This window comes from Diadema setosum, chromosome 17 (assembly GCF_964275005.1).
Source record: "Diadema setosum chromosome 17, eeDiaSeto1, whole genome shotgun sequence".
NCBI classification, from domain to species: Eukaryota; Metazoa; Echinodermata; class Echinoidea; order Diadematoida; family Diadematidae; genus Diadema; species Diadema setosum.
In genome coordinates, this window is record NC_092701.1 from 13,943,954 (window position 1) to 13,962,633 (window position 18,680).

The window sequence follows — 18,680 nt, forward strand, 5'->3', positions numbered from 1 at the left end:
GGGCAAAGACATGAAGACGGTTAACAATGAAGGCCTGAGTGAAAGTAATGGCTCACCTGATGTTGTAACTGGTGATGCTACCTTACAGGCTGATGATACATTGCTCCTTGTTGCTGTATGTGATGTTGCACCTTGCCGAGACTCTGACAATGACAAGCTATTGGTAGAGTGGTCATCACATGTTGATTCTGTGGTATCCAAGGAAACACGGGCGCACTCCATCAAAATGTCATGGACCTCCATTTTTCTCCATCTATGGCATTCCACAAAAGAATATTACAATGTCAGTTGATAATCGGAGTTTGTTTCTCACAAGAAGGCTGTAGGGTTGTGCAACATGCAGTCTTTAACATATACTGATATTCCATGGAAACTGTAATGTAGTACAGAATTAATATAATATTGTGCAAGCAATTTAGGAGAATGAGCTATGAGAAAAAAGAAGTTTGTGCAAGTAAAATACAAAACTCTAAAAACCCAGACTCTATAACAGCAGCATCTATTTGTTTGGACAATAAGAGAGCATGACAACAAGTAATACAAGTTATAACTTCTACAGACTGTTGCAGGGGCAATTTTAAACAGTACACGTTTAGACGTCTTTGAAACATTATGTACGTATACACTGGCGACTTCACGATAATGGGAAATTTTTACAACTGTATGGTTTTGTTTGCATCAGTCACATTATCAGCTCAGTGAGCGAATTTGCTAACACTTTTTAGTGGTCCATCATGTCCAGGCGACAGTAAGAGATAGTTAACTTGATGAATTTCTGTCAAACAATGCCGACAGTAGAAAACTGGAAATTTCCCTAATTTTTACCCCTTTTCGAAGGCACAGCGTACTGGTATATTTCTGGATATCATGAAAAAGCTATCAACTCTACATGAAAACCTATTTATACTCTACTAATTTTTGCATTATTTCCTTTACTAAAGACAGGAGTTTGGTCAATTTTTTGAAAACATGTTTGGTATGAAAATGGATAGGCCTAATCATTCAAAATTGATGGCTTGGCATAAATTTTCAGACATTTCTGTCCAAGTACAGTGGTATTACCCTTGTTACAATGTAACAGTAAACAATCGAAAGGTTATGGAAAGAAACAACAACTACACATAAGGCTAAAAGAGATTGCGTGCTCAATGTACATGATGTGAGGGAAACTTGCTAGCCATGCCAGCCAAGCCAGGCTGGTGGAAATTTTCAAGAAAGCAATGTGCCACCATACTAAACTGCAGGGCAAAGGAATAGGCATACACATTCCTTCACACCCCATCAGGTTGTAAACAGGAGGGATAGGGGAGGATGGGTATTCATCATTGCGGTATGTCTGTGCTGCTCCTGGCAGCTCCTACTGCAGCGGCATCAAACCATCACTGCTCCAGTTCATGCTCTTGAAAACACTGGATTATATGTGTAAGCAACTGGGCCAGCCATCATACTACTGTATATACACACAACTAAACAAATCTGGAGCTTACCGATTGTATCTCACAAATTATGATGTTAAAACAATGAAACATTTGATCCAGAACAAATAGTAGGAATTAACTAGAATTATCACTGAAGGTGATTAATAACCCCGCCCCTAATGTTGCTTTATAAACTGTAGAAGGAGTTTGCGACGCAAGATTTTGCAACAGACCGACCGACCGACCGACCGCCCGACCAACATCACGGTGATTCCTATATACCCCCTTTACACTAAGTGTGGCGGGGGTATAATGAAATGACGGAAATAGAGTTTACGATAGTCAACTAATAGAAAAATGCAATCCGTATGGATATGGTGGAGCTAGATGATCGATTTGATGATGTAAAATTTTTTATGATTCATGCTCTGTAAGACTAAGAAACAGTAAAATTTAAGGACTTAAAAAGATAATAGAATATCTAATTCATTTTTTTTTTTTTTTACAGTTGGAATCACAACTAAAAACCATTCTTAAGTATTAATATTTTTCATGGGGTTTTAGTCATGAGTGTAGGCCCCAGTAGTCAATAACATGTTCAGGGCAAAATTGTCACGCTTCCCAGGAAGCCCAAACAAAATGGCAGCATCCAGCTTCACGTAAGATCATAGCACTTGATTGACTTTAGGTTAGATTTTCTTACCCCTAACCAGGCCGGGCTTTTTGGCTTGGTCTGTGGCCGGGGGAGGGTTGATTCAAACTCCCGATAGGGCAATCACCCTGAAAATTGGCACATTCATTACTTGTCGCCTAATCTACCAAACATAAAAGATAAAATTGAATTTTTGATTTTTTATATTTCATATTAATTAATATGCATGAAATCATAAATTTTGTTCTAATTCAGAAAATAAAGCTAACAGCATCCAAATTTTTGGTGACATTATTCCATGTATGCTTTCTAACAATGTACTTGAAAAAAAAAAATCTGGTATCAAAGTTAATTTCTTATGTATTATATTGTTTCTGAATTTCTTATGTATTTCTTTGTTTTCTGACCTTTTTTTGTTTTTTTCCACAAAATTTATTACAGACCCTATTTTAAGCTTAATTATGCTAAAATTAATTGATTTCAGCCATTGAAAGAAAAAATAATCATATCTTCTTGAATAAGGTGAGAAAATTCTATTTGCATAGACTTTGTACACAAAATCATGTTTTTGAGCCATTTCCGGTCTGACAAGCATGTATAAAAGGTCAAGTATCCAAAATGATTTCAATAGACTGCATATTCTGCACTACCATCTATGCCACTGGCAGAGTGCGGAGCGCTGACTTATCACCATGCTGCTTGATGCTGTGGTTGATGACCCAAGCGAGCTCTCAATCTGAATCTCTGACTTCTTTTTATGACTGCAGGAGATATTCTCCTCTAACAATTTACAATTGAATCCTGATTGGTGAATAGATTACATATTTAAATACATGTAAATTAACTAGTCTTGAGAATGGGGGAGTGGTTTGACCAAGCTAGTATAAAGGAATGAAAAGAGCGGAGGAGGAATGGATGTGGGTGGATATGGTATCCTTCATGATATGATGTATACAGCTGTTAAGATTGGGACAAGAAAGTATATGTACACTAATGGGCTGGTATGTCCAAGAATGACACAATCAACGTGGGTGCTGCTGGTACACTAGGAACAAGGCCATCTGGTCAGGCAGTGGTTAGACAGAGGAGAGACGAGAAGGTTTACTTGAAGACAAACGTTGTGAGGTTGTTTTAGGTCAGAGTGTTAAGTGTGGTACAAAGAGGGCAGCAAAAAACAAAAATTCTGAAGTGCATTTTTGTGAAGTGCAACACTAACCTTGTCAAGTCTGTCTCCTTTGATTTCTGCCCAGTAATCAGTCGCGGATGCATCCGCACTCTTTCCAGCATGGGCTGAAATATAAATGTTCATTAGACAGTTCAGTATCACTGCAGGAAACATGGAGATGAAAAGTAATAATGCTTATAATGAAACTGAAATATGTTTTTATCAAGACATCTCTCCATGTTATAGTTGGCTTAAATAAGCAAAGTAATATCAAACAAACACAAACAGTAGAAGCATTTGTAAATACTGGACATTGAATAAAGAAGATAAGGAATTTTGAAGTTCCACAAAATTAAACACTGTATTATTTAACAATGATGAGGAATTTGGCCTTAAATCTGAACAACATATCTACACCTCTAGTAGAACACTTACCTACATACCTCAAGAAACATCACCTCAATAGTTTTTCTTTAATCACAAGAACATGATCTGTGATGGACAGACTGACAGACAGGACAGTTGGACTGAAGGCAGAAAACATTTTGGGGCAGAGGACTAAATATTATGGTAGGGTGAATTTCATTCATGGAGCTTCTCCTTGGACTATCATAAAGCTCATCTCATTACCCTCTCCCTCCATGGGCACTACACTCAAAAAAATGATCTGGAGGAGATGTTATGTACCATTGGTGCTTCAGATCTGGGGACATTGTTTTGTGGTCCTGCTTAAGAACAGAAAAGTGGGAAAAATGTATGATACAAGCAAATTTGTATATCCCACAAGCTAGCCTGATCACTCCTATGTATTAGTCATACAAGTCCTTTTTTTATACAAATGAAGATGTAAATCTGAACAATTTTTCCCCTCAACCTGTTACCTCCAAAGGGGTCAATTGGGCCACTATCGTTACTGACTTGAAAAAAAAAATGAAAATAAATGTTTACTGCTATATCTATACTGTATGCTTTCTGACTGAATGGAGTAAAGCAACTGCACCTCCCTACTGCAAGCAGAATACCGAACACATGGAAACTCCTCTGCAGCAAAATGAGAGAAAATGCATCCATGTGCACACATGTGCACCCCTAGGCTTCGCTTTAGAATAAGAGCCATATTTGTTAACAATGTTTAAATTCAATGAATGCTAATCCACTACAATTGTACTGTAAAAACTTTCCTGTTATTTACCTTCATTCTCTCAGCATTTTACCAAGTGCTGGCATTTGTACCATTTCTCACATCACGTGCAAATTTTTGGTTGTGGTTTCTGCTTCATTAAAGCTACATGATAAGGATGAAAATTGAAATGCAATGTACTGTACCAGAATGGCGCAGTTAAACTCCTTTTCCTTGTTGGCAAAGTGAGCCTGAAGAAACTCCAGGAAGTTCCATGGGTACATGCCATACAGACGATGAAACAAGGCATACACTCCAGCCTGCAGGTGGAGCTGGTGCACATCATGGACATCTCCTGTATCAACACAAATCATGACAAGAGGCATTTATCATCTCATTAATACTCTCTTCCCTTCTCTTCCCTAATGCTCTCTTCCTTAACTTGCTGATCATCAAAGGGTCCTCCAAAAGGAAAATTTCCAATACCTTAGAATCTCTCGTTGTGAAACCATGTTTTCATATAACCAAGCAACATCCTTGACAACAACAGAATGCATCTTCATTGCCAATAGCTGAAAAAAAAACCCAAACAAACAAACAAACACACTTGAGACTTGTTGACTCTACATACAGGTGAAATTTGTGGATTTTGTGTGGTATGATGAATATATCATACAAGCTGAAAATACAAACACAATGTACATCCATAATAGAAAACTATAAATGCAAATCAAGAAATGCTGCCACTGATTTAACCCTCACTAGGCCAGGCTATTTAGGTTGAAGATAGAGCTGCAGAGGCCTCAGCTATATCACATTATTCTCCCATTAGGTCTTTAGTACATCCTGTCAATGTAAGACAACAGTTTCACATGATCATGAGGGCAAAATCTGGCAATAATATGCCATTTTTCATGACATTACCTTGAGCCATTTCCAAAATATGGAAAAAATAGTGAAGTTTGTACATTTCCACTTTGGCTTCTGACCCCATGGCCAAAATCTTTCCTTACAGAATCACTGTACAGTACAGAATGTATACAGTGTATACCAAATTTGATTCAGTGAATACCGATTTCAAAGGCATGAAAAAGTAGTGTAATTTCAGCAATAAACAGTGCAATTTTAGCATTTCAACCCGACCTTTCACAATTGACCTCTGACCCCATGGCCAAAACTTCCAAAGAGAATCCTTGTCAGGCAATTATAATGTATACATGTGTATGTGCTAAGTTTCATGAAGATATCTTGAGCCATTTTTGAGATATGGATGAAAAAAAAATGTGGAATTTTAACATTTTCACTGGACCTTTGTTTACCTTTGCCCTTTGCCCTTAAATTTGCCTAAGAGAATCTTAATCTGGTAATAAATGTTAGGTACATTGTAGGCTATGTTTCATGAAAATACCTTCAGGCATTGCAGAGATATGGAGGACCCAAAGGCCAAAACTTAATTCATATATGTTAAAGATCCTGCATTTCAATATAATGAATTCAGAAAATTTCTGCAAGTTATATAATTGAAGTATAATGCCTACATCTACAAATACAGGTCTTGTTGTAAAAAGTACACTGGCCACCGAGTGCCACAAAGTTCACCTGGTTTATGCACATTCCAGGTCGCTAGACGTGCAAATATCTCACAGATGTCGTGTAGGAACGGTCCCACCTGACTGGGAATCATTGGAAGAAGGATTGTGACCATGAGCACACCACACATTAGCACTGGGATGTCGGTGTCCGTCTAGGATGCCAAAGAAGATGTAACAGTGCATTATATTGGGAACACATCTGGCACAGCAACATTTTAACTAACCAGGCAGCTGTACAAATCACTGTGGGTACAATGCTCTTACTGCATTGTATGCATGAGTGGGTAGCAAAGGCATATATCTGTCTGCCCCGTCTCCTCTTTTCACACGTATTCTCATATTTGCAACTTTTATCAATTTCTTGACTTTTGAATGTTATTATAGACATTACTTAAATGGTGAACTAAACAAGCTCTTTGGCAGATCTAAACCATATTTTTTTTTCAACAGCATAGACACCAACATGCCCTTACACCATGTTTGGTCAAAATCTGTGGACTATTTCTTGACTACCAATTATCTCATTGATATCATTAAAGATCAACCTGGACCCCTGAACCTGACTTTTCAACAATGTGCTCACCATTTGACAGAGGGTATGTATTCTAGTTTGCAGGCACAAACCCTTGTTGGTCATAAAGGAGTCTGCACCAAGACTACTACATGCACCACCCTGGCACTGTCCCATAGGTCCTGTGTTGTAGCTTCTCCCAACAAGGGAGAGACTACAGTGCCAGGGTGGTGCATGAGGTAGTCTTGGCGCAGACTCCTTTACGACCAAGTGTGCCTGTAAACTAGGTATATCCTACCATTTCTTTTGATGAAAATCTATGAGAAATCTAATATCCAAAAAAGAAAATGGCTTCAAATTCCACCTTGAACTCTGACCTGAGCCATCAAGCCCCAAATGGACTAAAAAGTTCTAAGGCGACACTTTCCACTGTATCATTCTACATGTACAATGTTTGATCAAACTCCATTGAGTATTTTTACAACTAATGCTCTTCCTGGTGAAATTGCAGCACCGGCCATTTTTTTTTTTTTTTTTTTTTTGGGGGGGGGGGGTGGGTTCTTTACTAAATCAACATTTCAGGATGTTATCAAAGTATGATTTCTAAATTGTATGAAGATGGGTGTTCAGCAAATCAGAAAGAGTGAATCTTTGAGTGTAACATATCAATGACCAAAAAATAAAGAATAAAAGAGACTCTTGTGCACTGACATTGTTTTCAAAGATATCAAGACATTTCAAATTAGCTAGCTTCCAGTAAGTTAACAACAAGAATTTGCTGTAAATGTCTTATGACATGATAGTCACAGTGAACAGCAAAATCAACCAAGATGTGAGTACCTTGAATTGTATACAAAATTTCATTGTTTTTGCAAGAGTTTTGCAAGGACTAATATTGCAGAAATGCATTAAGGAGTGAGTTTCCACTTACTATTGTGCATCAATACTAACAAAAGTGTCACTGACATTTATAGATTGTGCATTTTCTGCCCACTTATTGTCCTGATTGCCCTCTGATATCTTCTTTTCTCACAAGCTGGGCAATATCATGTGCCATTGAGTTGCCTGGCAGGGTTTGTAGGCTGCTAATGGCTACTAGGGAACTGTGAAAGTTTGAGCCCTTGAAGGGATGTACTGAAACTAATACTGTAATAGATTCACTGTGCTGCACACTAAATCACATTTTATCTGAATATTCATTGAGGGTCCAAACTTTCATTGACTGCCTTTTTACAATCAGACAATAAGAAGATAAAGGGATTTAAAACATATTTAGGAAGGGCTTACTGTGTGTACGATAAGAAACAAATCTGTAAAACCCTTTTTTCCATACCTAAAACAATAATCTCTTTTAGACTTTCAATAAGTTCAGCACATATCATCAAAAGCAGCGAATCAAAATGAGCGTGTTAAACATTTACGTCAATAAAGATGACACTGTGGTTGCCATTGTGTCTCATGCTAGTGTACATGATATCATAATTTCCTAAAAATTCCAATATATTAACACAATGACTGAATCAATAAAGATTATTAATTGGATGATTTTTAAAAGGACTGTACCGATACAGCAAGCAGCAATGGAAACATGGCACACTAGTGGTTACTTTGTACACTTGACGCTATTCTTCAACACTGGTGAATACCACTGAGATGGGAAGTAACAATTTGTACCTTGAGGCAGGTGATGAGGGAAGCAAAGAGGGGTGTCTGGACAATCTTGTACAGCCAGGAGGGCTGGCGCCGGACAATGTGACTCAATAGGGTAAGGGCAGGAAGTCGGGAGCTGCTTGACTTCAGGCACTCATTCAGCTTGTCCAACAGGGGCTGTCCATGGAAAATATACCATGTAAATAAAAAATACTATTTGTATCCACTGAGTACACTTTCTTCATTTTTCAGAGTTTAAAATTTCAGTTCGCAGTTGAATTCTTAAAATGAAATCACTGACAAAATGTGAAACTCATTTTTGGTCATCTATCTCTTGACAGGATGGGAATATCAAAACTCAAAATGTCTGAATTTGTTCTTGTTCACTTTTGCAAACCTGTAAGCAAATGAACTCACTCATGAGGAAATTAAGATACTTTGAAGATTTGTACAACGCAGTTCACTTAAAGGATACTGAAAAAAAAAACCCAACAATACTAACAAAACAGCTGCAAAATTGCTTATTTTCCTTCATTTTTTTTTTTTTTTTTTTTGGGGGGGGGGGGGGGGGGAATTACCAACAGACCTGCAAGCAATACACCTAAGCTCTATAATGTTTATTAGAAAACATTCAACACCTTTCTCTGCATTAGATCGTGTTATGTGACAGAGTGACAGAAACAGAATAGTTTCATTAAACTTGAGCCCTTCAACAGAAAGGTTCACATGCTTTGACAAAACAATGATATTTTAAATTCATGAAATTCTTCCGTCGAGATGTTTTCATTGCAACTGATTGACAAATTGCCCTACATCGACGTAAATAAGCACTGAATTGATCAGTGTTTTAGTAGTAGCCATGATAAAAAATCATGAGCGTAAATACTCGAGCAGGATTCGAACCTACGACCTCCTGATCACCGGACAGGCGTCATCTCCACTAGACCACCGAGCTTTCGCCCGACAGCAAGTGTTGGTTCTAATCCTTATAGCATGCAGCGGGTACTGCTTTGTTATTTTAAATTCATGAAATTCTTCCGTCGAGATGTTTTCATTGCAACTGATTGACAAATTGCCCTACATCGACGTCAATCAGTTGCAACAATGATATTGTTCTCTTCTCAACTACACCTGAGGAAATGTCATGAAATGGCAATATTCAAATAGGTTTGTATACAAATATCATACGATAAGAATGTTATAATTCAGATTCCCATGCTTCCATGAAATAGTGACATTGGTCACAAATAACCATATAAGCAAATTTCACCAGGCAGTCATGTCATCATCTCAAAATATTCAAATAGCAGGGTGCTACATTACAAGCACTTACCCGATTGCCCGGGGCAAGTGAAAATCAAATTCAGGCAAGTGTTTTTGAACAGTGAGAACAAATGCTTGCCCAAAATGGGCAAGCAAAAAAATTTTAAGCCACCTTTTTTTCCCCATATCATTCACCCCAACAAATGCACAAAGTAAACCACACAGAAGCCCAAAGATGTTGCCTGATACAATGCACTTTATATTTCATTTCAGCAACTTTCCAACACTTACCCAGTTACGTGAAGAAGCCCCAATGCAATGCAATGCAATGGCAACACTTGATCAGACTGAGTTTGTTACTCCAATGGGTTTAAGCGTGTGAATCAATGTGTGCTGTTTATTCACATCATTGTTTTTAACCCTATTTTAACTGGGGGGAGGGGTCAAATTGACCCCCCCCCTCGACGTTACGCGCCACGATTCCGCAACGCGAAAACATTTTGCCGCGTCGTTTCATGACTTTTTTGCGACATCTGGATACATCGTTCTGAAGTTATGTTTTGCATATGCATGTCAACCCAAAAACAGCTCAAATTCATGATATCGTGTGCAAATCCAATGCAAATTGTGTTTTTTGGTTAAATTGATAAATTAGATTATTTCAACTTTTAACCATTGAAATCAATCAATTCTAGTGTAGATAAGCCTGAAAAAGTGCCTGCAACAAATTTTGGCAAAAAAACAACAGAAAACAAAAGGCCGAAAAAACAATAAAATACATAAGAAATTAACAAAACAACAAAAAACAAAAGAAATTGATTTTGATTGTGCTATTTTTTTTTTACAAGAAAATTGTTTGATGTGTCTTGAGGAATTCTGACACAAAAATTTTGCAATCCTTCAGTCTTTTTAATGAAATTATAGGTAAAAATATGATTTCATGCATAAATTTGCATAACTAATTCATTAAAAATAGAATGGCAATATTTTTCTATTGTATGAACATGTAATCTTGTAGTTGACATCCGGCTCTATCTTAAGGCAAAATTTCGCGGCGATCGCGCGATCGGCGGCCGAGATCTGAAGGGGGGGGGGGGGGTCAAATTGACCCCCCCCCCAGTGAAAACTTGGTTTCAAATAGCCCAGTTAAACTAGAAATATCACTGAAGGTGATTAATACCCCCGCCCCGTGACGACAGTCTTACCCAAGGAATGATCTTTCCTTGATCTTCTGCCATTTAAATGCCGTTACCACGGTAACGCAGCTTCCGACACGTCCGAAAAATATGTCTTGCACATCTTCCCACCAAGACTACTGTGTGTGCCACATTTCATAAGCTTTTGTCCAAAACTGAGGAAGTAGTTCAATCCACAAGATCTTTCCTTGATCTTCCGCCATTAATATGCCGTTACCATGGCAACGCAGCTTCCGACACGTCCAAAAAATATGTCTTGCACATCTTCCCACCAAGACCAATGTGTGTGCCACATTTCATGAGCTTCAGTCGAATACAGAGGAAGTAGTTCAATCCGCAAGATCTTTCCTTGATCTTCTGCCATTTATATGCCGTTACCATGGCAACGCAGCTTCCGACACGTCCGAAAAATATGTCTTCCACATCTTCCCACAAAGATCAAGGTGTGTGCCACATTTCATAAGCTTTGGTCAAAAAACTGAGGAAGTAGTTAAATCCGCAAGATCTTTCCTTGATCTTCTGCCATTAATATGCCGTTACCATGGCAACGTACTTTCGGGTAATGTCAAAAAATGCGTCTTGCACATCTACAACCAAAGGCACACATCTGTAACAAGTTTCATGGAAATTGGGCAAAAACTGAGGAAGTAGTTTGCAACACAAAATTTTCCATCATTTTGGCTCATAATATGTGAGCTGTTACCATGGCAACATACTTTTTGTCACTGTCAAGAAATGTGTCATGCTGACCTATATCCTAAGACAAACATTCAATATGAATTCCATGAGAATTGGAAGAACACTGATGAAGCAGTTTTGCCACGAAGCATTTTGCCCTGTATTTTACCAATAACATGCCGTTACCATGGCAACGCATTTTTTGCCACTGCGGAAATATGTGTCTTGCACATTAACATATCCAGATGAACATCTGTACCTAATTTCATAAAAATTGATCAAAAACTGTGGGAGGAGTTCGCGACGCAAGATTTGTACCCATTTTTGCCCATAATATGCCGTTACCATGGCAACATACTTTTGGGTACTGTCAAAAAATATGTCTTGCACATCTACAACCCAAGGCACACATCTGTGCCAAGTTTCATGGGAATCGGTTGAAAACTGAGGAAGTAGTTCGCGACGCAAGATTTGCAACGGACCGACCGCCCGACCGTCCGCTGATTCCTATATACCCCCTTCAAACTTCGTTTGGCAGGGGTATACCTTGTAAATAGGGTTAAGACCTTGATTTACACGTGATTTTCTCTTTCATTTCCTCACATTTTGGACTGTATTTTCATGCAAGTAAAATCAATGTTCGGGCAAGCATTTTGCAGCAAATTTGAAAATCTGCTTGCTTGATCGGGCAGGTGGTAAAATAAAGTTATGTCGCACCCTGAAATACGCATTGTAGGCTCGTAAATGAAATTAAAAAAAAATCCTAAGCCCATAAGCCTGATGGATAACCCTTTCAAAGGCTGCAGCAGCTTTCCATTATCGTTCATGACCATCTTCTCTAAGTTTAATGCATATTTTGATATTACTTAGTGAGGGTCAGATTCACATGAAGACTGTCAGACTACAATAACACATCACAATTTCAGGTAAAATGCACATGTAGGCATTTGCTTGAATGTTCGTGGAAACCAGTGCACATTTCCAAATATCAACACCATTTTCAATCATTATTTAGATGTAATGATCAATTAATAGAATTGTTGTAATGATCTTTGAAATCAGTGAATAAATTTACACATTTGATATTGACCAGAAAGAAATACATTCAAAACATCTATCCAGATACATATTTGGTGAGGTGCAAAAATAAATATATCTGCCAAGCCATTATGAATTCTCTCATGTGTAACATCTTATTTGATAGATGGTGGAAGATCAGGGGTTTAGGGTTAATATTATGTATAAACTTGACCCAAAAAGCAAAAAAAAAAAAAAAAAAACATATCAAAATTTGTACACCGCACAACTGGCAAAGGAAATCCAGCTGTAAATAGAATGAAAATTCCTCAAATAAGTGGAGGGAAAGCCCCCCTTTTCAAAATGAGTTAATAAAGGAATGCACATGTTCACTTGGTCAGGATGGTGACCTATTGAGTTTCAACCAAAATTTAGTAATCCCTGAATGTGAACTTTCCCATTGATTTTCCCAATACTCATCTTAACACACCTTCAATAATGTTGTATGCCAAGGCAATTTAAAATGAAAATCCAATAAGAGAGCTTTTTAACATCTTGATTGTGGACAGACAGACAACCTGAACACACAGTGCCCTTCTGCAACCTCCAAGGGTGGAGATGCAAACACATGTAGATGTATTGTGATACACTACTAAATACAGTATTGAGTACTGTAAAAGCTGCAATTTTGGAGCGATAAATTTTTCGCATTCCATTGGGTAAAATGCACTCCGCTTGTTATTGATTTCGTGGACAGTCCGACAAATAAGAGAGCATTTTACCTCACCACTGCTATGGCAGTTAAGGGCTTCGGCAGCATATACTGTGGTAAAAGGCAGCTGGTTCACATTATAACAGCAAACTCACTCATGCTTCAAGAGAAGTGAATATGAAGAAACTACAATATTCAACAAAAATGCAATGCAATAAATATGAAATTCTTGCATTTTCATTTTTTGCACTTGTTTCATGTCACATGAAATCCACAAAAGTTTCCATTTCTACAGTACTGTGTAGAACAAGAAATTTATATGGCTATGTATGTCTGGTCTATAGGACCAATCATCACTTCTTTACTGCCACTATTATCATTATCATTATCATTATTATCATCACCATTATCATTATTTATTACTACTATTATCATCATTTATTCCACAAAAACCCCCCAAACAATGCAGTATATCAGTACAAATACAATACAATTCAATACAATGTAACACATAAATGTATAATTGTGCTATCAAAATTGAATACTGTTCAGAACAGGAATTGTATGTCATATCCACACACCAAGCCATTCTGCCCTTACCTTATCCAGAGGCTCCCTGACACCAGCAAGAATGTCTTGGGCCTGGAAGGAGTTTCTTTGAAGGTAAAAGTCCACAAGAGCATGGAGGAAGGATGGGTCGCGTGCTAACAAAGGGAGCAATGACAAAGAATTGTATGTATCACGATTTTTGTGGTGCGAAATTGAAGTCATGGACCTAAAAAAAACACACAAGTCTTTGTAACTGGAAATTACACATCATTCTCCTCCCCCCCAAAAAAAAAACAAACAAACAAACAAACCCAAAAAAACTTCAAAGAAATTAACAAAAAAAAAAATCCTTACTCTATAGACTTCATTTTTTAAACAAGTTTCTATTCACTTACTTAAGCCTTTGTTTTTCCTGTTACAAGGAAAGGAAATTTCATCATTCTCTCTTTCAGTAACTACCTGTAAGTCAAGAAATAATTTACAGCTTCAAATAATCACACAGAAATACCTAGACAACACTTTGCATGTTACATACTTAACAAGAGTGGAATCTAAGCGCAGAGTCTACAAATGATCAGTATATTAATTTTGTATTTGCCCCAGTGAAATGCAACTGATTTTAGTGAGGTTCTGCTTGGTGGCTCTGAGCAGGTAGAATTCCGTTTGGACTTGCAATTTGAACCCATGTATACTGAAATTCAGCATCAAATTATCAATATTCACTTTCATAAACTTGTTTTATCTCATCTTTTCATAAATAATATATAAGAATATATATGTCATGATTTCATCATAGTCAAGTACATGTATCTTCTTCCCACAATCCCAAAATTCATCACATACAGGTACTTCACTGGGACCTCTCACCCCTGCCAACTGAAACACCAATTATTATTAATGCTGCTGTTTTCTAATCACAGCCTGGCTGATTATGTTTCATATTTTCTTTTCTTTTGTTTGTCTGTGTGTGCACATATGTTTCCTGTTGTATTAGTGTAATTGGAAGTATCCCTAGAACACCTACGACATCTTATAGTAAAATGTGTTATTCTTTCTGTAAAGGCATCTTCACATGATTCAATACAACTGTCCTGCTGATGGGGAGATGATGAATCAAAATTACAGTGTTTTGGTCCGTAACCTGTTGAGGACTGTTTGATTTTGCTACAACACACATTTCCCATAGAAGCTTGCCCGAGTATACTCGGGACTCGTCCTCAACAAGTTAATAGCCCTGTCAAAGGCCTCAAAAGGGATCATTTTGAAAATATGTGCATTCCCATGATGATTTCTACAAATTATGATGAAAATGCATATAAACGACATGATGGACCCATCCACCCCTTGAGCTGCCATATGATCTCTTTTCATTCCCCTACAAGTAAACATTTCACTATAGAATCACCTTACTCAAGATATAAGAAAAAAAAAGTTATACATAAAGCGTTTTGAATCTTTGCAGTGTTGCAATTGGGGTCCAAACTTGGTACCCTGTACTTTATTAGGTCACCACTGCACTATCATTAGGGCCTGAAATATTTGAACAACTTTGTATCCCATGCCCCTGAGAATGACTCCTGCCAAGTTTGATTACAATCTGATCTTTTTGATTACAATCTGATTTGAAAAAAAAAAGGATCAAAATGCAAACACAGGGCTGCACACTGGCGCCGGTCCGACGGTCAAAGACCGGTAAAAGTCACTGTCGGACCGGTAACTTTTCAGGAAATCCACAAGTTACCGGTCCGACATGACCAGTAAAAAAAAAAAAGCATTGGTGGGGTCAGTAGAAAGAAAAAGAGCAGCCCCGATCAGGGAGAAACAGAATGCAAGATATCGCACTGTTCAACAAGTTTTACGCAAGTTTTCGTTTATGTCTACCGGTGCACTTTGTACAGTAAACATACATTAGTTTTGAGCACTAGCAGTCGACCAGTTATTCGCCCTCGCTTGCGCATTTGGCGCTGCTCACGCACTGCCGTGCAATGCAATACATGCAGAGCATGTACAGTGTAACTGCTTTTCGTTTGCTTGCGATCGGCGGTCATGCCAGACAAGAAGCACTGATAGAAGCGCACGCATTTCTGGGTCATTTTACTCATGATTTTTTAACGCAAGATCGATCCGATCCCGGCTTCGCAGCAGCGTGGCAGTTATGTTAGAACTAATTTACTTGTGTCGATTTTTAGAAAAAGTACAAACACATTCGATATTCAGCGATACTGTAAATGGATCTGATTGCGTTCATTTTCATTATACACAGTCATTTCACAAATGAATATTTTCATTCGCTCAGAATGGTCTCATAATGAAGATAGGCGCAAAAAGGATCACGAAATCGGCTCTTCCGTGTACTTTTTAAGAACGCATGCACAAAATGTGAAGAGATAATACTAGGGAGGGAAAAAAAATCATGAAATCATGGCAGTCCCGCTTACATATTTGAGGTAGAAATCGTCCCAAAAAGGATCATGAATTCGACCGGCCGCTTCGTATCTTTCAAAAGCTTATGTACGAAATGCGAAGAGATTACAGAGGAGAGGAAAAAAATACAAAATAAAGGACACATTTTGGTGAGTGCATGAAATCAACGCAATCCCGTTGAAATTTGAGGGAATAATAGGCGCAAAAAGGATCTTGAATTTAGTCCTGCATGCCGTGTTGGTTATCAAAAACGCATGCACAAATGCGACGAGATTATCGGGAGAAAAATAAAAACCACATTTTACCCTTCTGGTGCGTGCATCATAAAAAATTACATCTGAAGTAATTCATGAAATCGCCACAATCCCGCTGATATTTGAGGTAGAAATAGGCGCAAAAAGGATCGTGAATTCGGCCGTGTCGTATACCTTTTAAGAACGCATGTACGAAATGGGAAAAGATTAGCGGGAGAAAAATAAAGGACACATTTTCACCCCTTTTGGCGCTTGCATCATATAGATTACAGCCGAAAAGTAATTCATGAAAATTTCGTAATCCCGTTGGAATTTGAGTAAACAATAATAGGCGCAAAAAGAATATCGAATTCGGCCCTGCATGCAATGTATAATTTTGAAAACGCATGCACAAATGCGAAGAAATTATCGGGAGAAAAATAAAGAACGCATTTTCAACCCTTCTGGTGAATGTATCACTAAAGATTTCATCCGAAATAATTAATGACATATCGCTATCCCGCTGATATTTGATGTAGAAATAGGCGCTAAAAGGATCATGAATTCGGCCGTGACGTATAGGCATGTACGCAATGCGAAGTGATTATTGGGTGAAAAATACAGGACACATTTTCAAACCCTTTTGGCCCGTGCATCATAAAGATTGCGTCCGAAGTCATACATGAAATCATCGCAATCCCGCTGATATTTGAGGTAGAAATAGACGCAAAAAGGATCGTGAATTCGGCCGTGTCGTATACCTTTCAAGAACGCATGTACGGAATGCGAAGAGATTATGGGGAGAAAAATAAAGAACGCATTTTCAACCATTCTAGCTGGTGCGTGCATCACAAAAGATTACATCTGAAGTAATTCATGAAATTGCCACAATTCGGCTGATATTTAATGTAGAAATAGGTGATAAAAGGATCGTGAATTCAGCCGTGTCGTATACACATGTACGAAATGCGAAGAGATTATTGGGAGAAAAATACAGGACACATTTTCAACCCCTTTTGGCCAGTGCATCATAAAGATTACAGCCGAATAATAATTCATGAAATCATCGCAATCCCGTTGAAGTTTGAGGAAACAATAGGCGCAAAAACAAGAATCATGGTTTTTGGCCGTGTCGTATATCTTTTAAGCACGCATTTACGAAATGCGAAGAGTTTATCCGGGAAAAATAAAGGACACATTTTCAACCCATTTTGGTGCGTTATCATAAAAGATTACAGCCGAAGTTATTCATAAAATCATCGCAATCCCGCTGATATTTGAGGTAGAAATAGACGCAAAAAGGATCGTGAATTCGGCCGTGTCGTATACCTTTCAAGAACGCATGTACGGAATGCGAAGAGATTATGGGGAGAAAAATAAAGAACGCATTTTCAACCATTCTAGCTGGTGCGTGCATCACAAAAGATTACATCTGAAGTAATTCATGAAATTGCCACAATTCGGCTGATATTTAATGTAGAAATAGGTGATAAAAGGATCGTGAATTCAGCCGTGTCGTATACACATGTACGAAATGCGAAGAGATTATTGGGAGAAAAATACAGGACACATTTTCAACCCCTTTTGGCCAGTGCATCATAAAGATTACAGCCGAATAATAATTCATGAAATCATCGCAATCCCGTTGAAGTTTGAGGAAACAATAGGCGCAAAAACAAGAATCATGGTTTTTGGCCGTGTCGTATATCTTTTAAGCACGCATTTACGAAATGCGAAGAGTTTATCCGGGAAAAATAAAGGACACATTTTCAACCCATTTTGGTGCGTTATCATAAAAGATTACAGCCGAAGTTATTCATAAAATCATCGCAATCCCGCTGATATTTTAGGTAGAAATAGACGCAAAAAGGATCGTGAATTCGGCCGTGTCGTATACCTTTCAAGAACGCATGTACGGAATGCGAAGAGATTATGGGGAGAAAAATAACGCATTTTCAACCATTCTCGCCGGTGCGTGCATCACAGAAAGTTACATCCGAAGTAATTCATGAAATCGGCACAATTCCGCTGATATTTGAGGTAGAAATAGGCGCAAAAGGTAACATGAATTCGGCCATGTGGTGCATCTTTTTAAGAACGCACTTACGAAATTCGAAGAGTTTATCAGGAAAAATAAAGGACACATTTTCAACCTATGTTGGCGCTTGCATCATAAAAGATTACAGCCGAAGTAATTTATGAAATCGTCACAATCCCGCTGATATTTGAGGTAGAAATAGGCGCAAAAAGTATCATGAATTCGGCCATGTGGTGCATCTTTTTTTAAGAACGCACTTACGAAATTCGAAGAGTTTATCGGGAAAAATAAAGGACACATTTTCAACCTCTTTTGGTGCTTGCATCTGAAAATATTACAGCCGAAGTAATTTATGAAATCGTCACAATCCCGCTAATATTTGAGGTGGAAATGGGCGCAAAAAGGATTGCGAATTCGGCCCTGCATGTCGTGTACCTTTCAAGAACGCATGCACAATTCGAA

At 38.0% G+C, this 18,680-nt stretch overlaps 1 protein-coding gene across 1 annotated transcript in view; it reads right to left on the minus strand.

The window, feature by feature from the left end:
• Positions 1 to 18,680, minus strand: part of LOC140240733 (hamartin-like) — a 63,807-nt gene that overhangs the window by 32,533 nt on the left and 12,594 nt on the right. The window contains exons 3-8 of the mRNA XM_072320497.1: positions 13,575 to 13,678; positions 8,133 to 8,285; positions 5,955 to 6,099; positions 4,562 to 4,710; positions 3,287 to 3,360; positions 57 to 253 (exon numbers count right to left, since the gene is read on the minus strand). Of these exons, the coding sequence (XP_072176598.1) occupies positions 57 to 253; positions 3,287 to 3,360; positions 4,562 to 4,710; positions 5,955 to 6,099; positions 8,133 to 8,285; positions 13,575 to 13,678 (822 nt within the window). The remainder of the gene's footprint in view (positions 1 to 56; positions 254 to 3,286; positions 3,361 to 4,561; positions 4,711 to 5,954; positions 6,100 to 8,132; positions 8,286 to 13,574; positions 13,679 to 18,680) is intronic.